The sequence below is a fragment of the Hippocampus bargibanti genome, linkage group LG01 (genome assembly GCF_051943395.1).
Source record: "Hippocampus bargibanti isolate YZ-2025 linkage group LG01, ASM5194339v1, whole genome shotgun sequence".
Lineage (NCBI taxonomy): Eukaryota > Metazoa > Chordata > Actinopteri > Syngnathiformes > Syngnathidae > Hippocampus > Hippocampus bargibanti.
The window spans coordinates 26750196-26757753 of NC_142734.1; the positions used below are offsets into that span (position 1 = coordinate 26750196).

General features: G+C 43.9%; 2 protein-coding genes across 5 annotated transcripts in view; one reads left to right on the plus strand and one right to left on the minus strand.

The window, feature by feature from the left end:
- pcsk1nl (proprotein convertase subtilisin/kexin type 1 inhibitor, like) overlaps nucleotides 1-1696 on the plus strand; it is a 5679-nt gene extending 3983 nt beyond the window's left edge. For all 3 annotated transcript variants that reach the window (XM_089006256.1, XM_089006262.1, XM_089006271.1), the window contains exons 4-5: nucleotides 424-516; nucleotides 587-1696. In XM_089006256.1, the coding sequence (XP_088862382.1) occupies nucleotides 424-516; nucleotides 587-893 (400 nt within the window). In that variant the 3' untranslated portion in view covers nucleotides 894-1696. The remainder of the gene's footprint in view (nucleotides 1-423; nucleotides 517-586) is intronic.
- A 1304-nt stretch (nucleotides 1697-3000) lies between these two features.
- Nucleotides 3001-7330, minus strand: lhfpl4b (LHFPL tetraspan subfamily member 4b). 2 transcript variants are annotated; one of them, XM_089006282.1, is made up of 6 exons: nucleotides 7230-7330; nucleotides 6589-6835; nucleotides 5862-6066; nucleotides 5658-5737; nucleotides 4903-5050; nucleotides 3001-4825 (listed from the first exon to the last, which is right to left on the minus strand). In XM_089006282.1, the coding sequence occupies exons 2-6, from the start codon at nucleotides 6811-6813 to the stop codon at nucleotides 4806-4808; spliced, it is 678 nt and encodes a 225-aa protein (XP_088862408.1). In that variant the 5' UTR covers nucleotides 6814-6835; nucleotides 7230-7330; the 3' UTR covers nucleotides 3001-4805. The 2 variants fall into 2 exon arrangements, with proteins under 2 accessions (XP_088862408.1, XP_088862417.1); XM_089006291.1 differs by lacking the exon at nucleotides 7230-7330 and adding an exon at nucleotides 7005-7098.
- Between the last annotated feature and the right edge of the window lie 228 nt (nucleotides 7331-7558).

Sequence of the window (7558 nt, forward strand, 5' to 3'; positions counted from 1 at the left end):
ATACTCCTTCACAAACTGCCTTACTCCAGAATCAAAACAATGGCTTCAGAGAGTTCAGATTCGGAGAAGAGGCTTTCTTGTTACTCATCCAGTTATGAATATGATTCAAATAATTCTGAAGAGGAAAGCATAAATTCCGGTTCCTGGATGTTTTCCATGTCTCTGTGCCGCAAGCACACCTGCTTGAAATGATCCGATAATCAGTCAAGCCTGCAGAAGATGGCTAACGATCGATATCGTTGCAGCGAGGCAAGGTGGAGAACAGGTGGGCAAGTGGCTCTGGAGGAACAGGTGTTAATCTAAAAAGAGTCAGTTTCCCACGAGTCTTGTCACACTAGTTCAGGAGTTTTTACTAATTGTTGGACTCTCTAAAAAGTATGTCAAATTTTTTCAGCAGTAAAAAAAAAGGCATGTGATTGGCAGGATGGAGCCACGGGTGGGCGGAGCCCAGATGGCAAAGACAAGACTCGAGCGGTTCCGGGGCGAAAACTACCAAGACCTAAGCGACGATGTGAGGTAAGTGCGCATAGCCGAGTCGACCGATTCAGGCTAACAGACTCTTCATAGCGTTGTCCCGCCTCTTCAGACTTCTACTTGCGAGGATCCTGCCAATTATCAGCCCAGACGACGGACCCTCCAACCGTCGCACAAGACGGGATCTGTCTGCCCAGGAGGCCCCCTACCGGAGAACCCGCCGCTCCCTGAGGGACGCCACTGTGCCGCCATCTGACAACGAACCGCTGCTGAGGGTCAAGAGGCTTGAAGAGGAAGACCAGGAGGGGCAGCAGCTCCGCACGGCACCAAATCCCAACGCACGAAACAGCGCCCGACGCCGGAGAGCCGCCCTGAACCACACGCTGCGTCACCAGATCGTCAACTACATGAGAAAGTAGGCGGCTGGGAGGAGGAAATGAAGGAAGGAAGAAGAGACCATTGAGTTGAATCATCTTAATTGTCATAACCGTACGCATATTTTATTTCGCACTTTTATCCCGACCGAGGGAAAATTCTCAAGTAACGCCCGATCGCCGTGACGTGCGGACCCCATTTTTGCCATTAATAGGGTCGGCTGGAGGGAAATTATTTCTAATACCCTCACCCAACAGAATGATCGCTAAGGGTCCTTTGAGGGATATCTGATAAATGGGCCTTTGCTGAATTTAATCGCAAGGATGGAAAAAAAAAATATTACATTAAACCGGATTAGCGGTTTGGGTAACCCTGATTTTAGGCAATAACAAGATCTGGGGTGCAGAATGCCCCTTCAAACACCATCCATCGTCTGCCGCTCATCCGGGTTCGGGTCGTGGGGCACATTTTTGACACATCTGGTCTTTGCTAACTTTTGCTCGGAACTGGGGAAAAACCGCTCAGAAACGTATGATCTTCGTCACCACCACCACCCTGCAACCATTCGAAAGATGAAGGGTTGAAAAATGCTCATCTTGACACGCCCGACACGGCAGGGCAATAATAGCTCGAGCCCAAACACATTTGCGCCATCTAGGTGGTCATTTGTGTTTTTTGACGAGGGAGCCAAATCCAAAATGGCGCCGCCGACAACATCATTTGAAGCGCTTTGTTTGATTCGCTTCTTCGACTTGTGAATGTGCGCTGCAGCTTGTCACGTGACCGCAAGTGTATGTGCCTATGTGGCACACTATATACAAAAGTCAGAATAAAGTTAAAAAATGTCCACCAGGTTTCAATATCATTCAACTGAACAAGTCACACAATGCGATGAACGCTTGCTATTGGCAGACGGCAGGAAGCGGTTCCTAATGTGTGGTGCCGTTTTTTTGGCATCCGCGTCATATACGCCAGTACAATGCGTTACATGGTCCAAAATGAAAAGTTCCGGCCTGCAGCCTGCCGTCATAAAATCAATAACTTCTGTCCCGAGTGTAGAATGAATACGTTGGGCAGTAGGGCTGTGACGTGCGTGTTATAAGTGCTGACATCTAGAGGTTCAATTAGAAACAACAAATTCATATATGACTCATTGACTGAATAATAATACATTTTATTTACAAGCGCCTTTCAAAGATCTTAAGGACAACACAATCACAAAACAAGTACAATAAAACCACGGAAAATTATAAATAAGAGATAAAACTACATCCCCCATTTTCTAAAATGGCAATTTTTAATCTTTGTCTAAAATGGCAATTTTAACATTTTTTTTATTTTCAAAACTTGATTTTTTCTTTAAATGTTCTAATATAGCAATTTTCAAAAAAATCTGTCACTGTCAAAACAGCTGATTTTCTATTTTTTTCTATAATGGCGACAAGCAAAAATTTATAAAATTGTGATTTTCATTTTTTTTCTAAAATGGCAATTTTCTATTTTAGTTAAATTTAGTTTAAAATAGCAAGAATCAACAAAATAAGAATTACTTCTGTTCAACTGTTACAAAAAAGTTAATGAAGTGAATATTGAATGAAGTGAGTAATATATAATATAATTTATATTTTAAATGTTCCTTCAATTTTGATATGTGGGTTTCAAATGAACCAAATCACATGCTAAAATTAAACTAAAAAAACAATGTTATACATAGAATGGCTCGCTGAAATTTATTTAAATTAATTGCTGGTACAGTGATACCTCGGCTTACCAACGCTATAGCTAACGAACTTTTCGCCTAACGAATGTTAAATTCGCGAGCACGGATGGTTCGAGAACTTTAAGCGTTGTACAGGAATTCATAGTGTCATTCGTCATGGTGAGGCAGCCAGTTCTGACGATAAATCTGCCAAATCTTACAAGGAATCATTCCTCAAGATGGTGGAAAGGCTACGTTCCTCATCAAGTGCTTAATTGGATTGGATTTGCCTTTATTAGTCTCGCAAAGGAGAAATTTACATTTCACAGCACTAAAGTGATGAAAGGAATGCTGATGAATCAGAATCAGAATCAGAATACCTTTATTCGTCCCGCAATGGGGAAATTTGCAGTCCACAGCAGCAATTGAAGAGGGATGGGGTTGTCAACCGGCCATTTTTGGAAAAGGTTGCCTTTCATTACATAGGAAAGAGAAGTCCGTCCCTGGCCATAAGCCTATGATAGATAGGCTAAACCTCCTTCCTACAGTCCTTATGGAATGTGACTTTCCCTCCCACTCCATTCCATCAAGCCATCAACGACGATCACAAAGGTAAATAAAATGACTTTATTATATAGTACAGTTTATTTCTTTAATTACAATACCATAGCACATTTATTATACATAAAATAAGGTATATTCTGTGTAGTTTTAAGGCTTATTTAGTCGAAAATTATGTTTTATGGGGACCTGGGAACGGATTATTCTTATTTTAATGGTTTCTTATGGGAAATTAATGTTTGGAATACACACTTTTCAACTTAAACACATTTTCTGGGAACCAATTAAGTTTGTCAGCCAAAGTATCACTGTATATGAAACGAACATACGCCAAGGTTGCCCCCTACAATTTTAACACACCAAATCTGGCCCATCTGCCTTTGCCATTTCAGACCTTTTTTATAAATTAACTGGACATTAAAGGACAACTGACGTCTCCGGACAAGTTTTTCTCCATAATTCGTAAAATCGCTTCAGATGACTTCTACTGAGCGTATTTAACAAAGATTCCACCGCATATAGCTATATTTTACGTTTTAAGACTCGCGCTGAATATTCCGGAAGTCTTGTTTTTGAGTTGGTGACGAGTCCTCACCCTACGTCACTGAAGGAACGCGCCTGACTGAGAAAGGACATACCTTGCATCACCTCAATGCGGTACTTTGTTTGGTCTGAAAACGTCGCCATCTTCTGCCTGTTTTGTTGGGTGCGACATTTCCCCCCCTATTGCCTCAAAATGACACGGAATAAATTTTTTAATCGATTGCAAACATGTATGCTTTCCTATTCAGAACTATTTGAATCATATTCATAACTGGATGTGTAACAAGAAAGCATATTCTCCGAATCTGAAGCCATTGTTTTGATTCTCGAGCAAGGCAAGTCGTCTTGGCGTGACGTCACAAACTGGGGGCGGGACTTTCTGAAAATGCCCAATTCACAGCTCAATTTTTTGCAGATTTTGGACACTTTAAGTCATTTTTATTGGTGTTTTGCATTTGACTAAAAAAACATACTGCGTGTTTTGGGTATTTTAGATGAATATATAAAACGTTTTTCTGATGTCAGTTAGGAAACAAAAAAGTGATGTCGGTTGTCCTTTAAGTACATATACTATAGTCTAATGTTTAAATATGGTCTATGAATAAAGACGTTTCTTTCTTTTGTTGGAAACTGGACTGTATATTTAGTAGAGCGGTTAGCCATTAGCAGCTGGCGTACACTTCGATAACTGCTAAAAACCATTCAGATTTTTCTCCACATCAACTTCAAAGATGACCACCCTATCTTTCTTCTCTCCTGCTGTGGGGCCTCGACCGGAAATTTATGTCACGCCGAAGTTGGCCAATCTTAGCTAGCTTCACTAAGTTAGCACTGTCATGAAAGAGGGCATTCAAGCACTGCCTTAGGACTAGCGACTTGATTATGTTCTACAAGCATACGACTATTAAAAAAAACATCATAGTAGTCTAACACTTGGTATGGACGAAAACATTGGAAATGTGACACACTGTTTCACCCAGTGGTGAGCCGTGCATTTGACACCAATGTTGAGCGAACAACACTTAGAGCTGAACACGTGCTTGAACGCGAGGAGCTGTTGAATTCCTTCCAACTTTCATTATGCGGTGTGTTTTCACGATGTGGATGAGGATGTCATTGTTTGTACTGAGAAGGACGACAAATCCCACGGCGTCTACGCTGACATCAGCAGTCCTGCGGTCACGGTTCAAGAAGTCAGATTGTCTCTCCAGATGTGCGATGTGACCATGTTCCACGCGAACGAAACCCACCTTCCTTGCCAAGCGGTGGCAGCAAAGCATCTTGCCTGTTGGCCAGCACAAACGCTAGGGTGGCCAAGATGGCGGCGTCCAAAACACCCAGAATGGCGAGGATGAAGGCCCAGTGGATGGAGCAGTTCCCCGAAGAGAAGCTGCCCACCTGGGTACGACATATACCCATTGGGGGGGTTAGGGTTAGAGGTTAGGCTTTAGTTAGGGTTGGATTCGAGCTAGGGTTATGAGTTTCGGTTGGGTTAGGGTTGGTTTAGGGTTACGGGTTAGGGTTGGTTTAGGGTTATGGTCCGGAGTTAGGGTTGGTTTAGGGTTAGGGCTAGAGTTAGGGTTAGGGCAGGGGTGTCAAATTTATTTTTTGCTGCAGGCCACATTATAGTTATGGCTTCCTCCAGAGGACCGTTATGAATTTGGGGAAGCCATGAGAATGTTTAATCCCCTCCACATATTACATATAGAACGCACAACCAATTAATGAATAACTCGTTTTCAAATCTGAAGTCAAGAATAATGACTGTTATAGTTTGTTTCGTTTACATCCAAAAATATGAAATTTTGGTTAGGATTTTAGAAAGCATCATGGAATTTCACGTTTGATTTGTTTTCGCGGGCCGAAAAAAATGATGTGGTGGGCCAGATATGGCCCCCGGGCCTTTACCTTGACACCTGTGGGTTAGGGATTCAGTTTACGTTACGGTTCGGGTCCCGTCAACCATCAATTGTTGTGGAATCAAAGAGAGTCTCGAGACGCTCACCGAGTCGCCACACAGGACTCTCATCTCTGGACTCTCCCAAGAGTCTGGGAACAGCAAACAGGCTAATGCCAAGCAGAATCCTGAAAGTACAGATGGGAGCAAAGAAGCAAATTGCAAGTCCCAAGTCCTAAAATCGGCACCGTTATTCAGACTCCAGGAAAGGTCACGTGACGGGACGCCGGCGGCAAGGAGAAGCAACCACACCTGCCGTGAGCTGCAGCCAAGCGCAGATCTTGTAGACAGTGGCAGCACTGCAGAATCGAAAGAGGCAGAGACAAAGCACGCTGGTCCACACGGCCCACAGGGACACGCCGACCAGGACTGCCACCGACTGGAAGGATGGCAGCGGAGACAGGCTGGACAGGCGCCCGCGGCAGTCTGGGACCGGTCTGTCAGACTCCAAGCACACCTGAAGGGATATAGAGAGGGTCAAGGAGACATCTGTCCGTTTTCTATTAATTGTCCTCAATTGGGCGGGCGGACGGACGGACGGACGGACGTATGTATACATACATACGTACATACGTATGTATACATACATATGTATGTATACATACATACGTACGTACATACATACGTACATACATCCATACATACATCCATACATACATACATAAATACATACATACATACATACGTACATATGTACATCGTACATACGTACATACATACATACATACATACATACATACATACATACATACATACATACATACATACATACATACATCGCACATATGTACATACGTACATACATACTGTACATAAATAAATGGACGGACAGACGGACAAATGAATGCATGTGCAAGTAAATAACAAAAAAACAAATCCATAAGTAAATAAATAAATAGATTAATAAAAAAAAAACTAATGTAAAAAAAACCTAAATGTGCGCGCGCGTGGGCGTGTTTTGTTTGCAGTTTGGAAGGACCTCAAACAATCCCAGGGTGCCAGTGGGCGGAGCGGGGCCGGTCACCCGGTGGCGGATTTCGGCGGTTCCAATCCAGGACGGCTGCACCAGGATGACCACCTGGATGATGGCGAAGCAAAGCGTGCACACGGCCCACAAGGCCCCCACCGCGCGGGCGCTGCGCACGAACTCCGTCTGGTACAAGCGGGACAGGTCGCCCAGGGCGGGGGTCGACGCCAATGCCATGGCCGGGCGTCACTCACATTTCCTTTCGAGGGTAGTCAAAAATATCAATAAAATCACCGAACCGGGACACGAAATGCTTGATTGCTTGAGCTCAGATTCGAACCACAAGGTCACGTGTGCTATCCACTACCGTTATCCAATCAATACTCCCTTCAAAAAAAAAAAAGAAAAAAAAAACTCAAGACACAAACCTGCCAGACGATTGGCAGGCGTGACATTTTTGCAATACAACCCGCATCGCCGAATGACCATCATCGCCACTTACACCCCCCCAAAACACACACACACACACACACACACACACACACACACACACACACACACACACACACACACACACACACACACACACACACACACACGCTCCCGTTGGGACTTTTGCATCATACGGAAAGGAGAAAGCAAAACAAACCAACCCGCAGCAGCTTCGCGTGCACGCCGGCCGAAAGCGACGCGGACGGAGGCGCGTTCCCGTCTGGCCCCGATGGCTCGCAGCGTCAGAGAGCAGGACGCAAATTGACGGCGCACCACAGCGACGCCCGCAGGCGGAACGAGGAACACATTTTTACAAGAATTAATTTCCAGTCAAATCTGTGGGTTCATCTCCTTCGTTTTCCTCAATCTTTTTCGGTTTATCTATCTATCTATCTATCTATCTATCTATCTATCTATCTATCTATCTATCTATCTATCTATCTATCTATCTATCTATCTATCTATCCATCCATCCATCCATCCATCCATC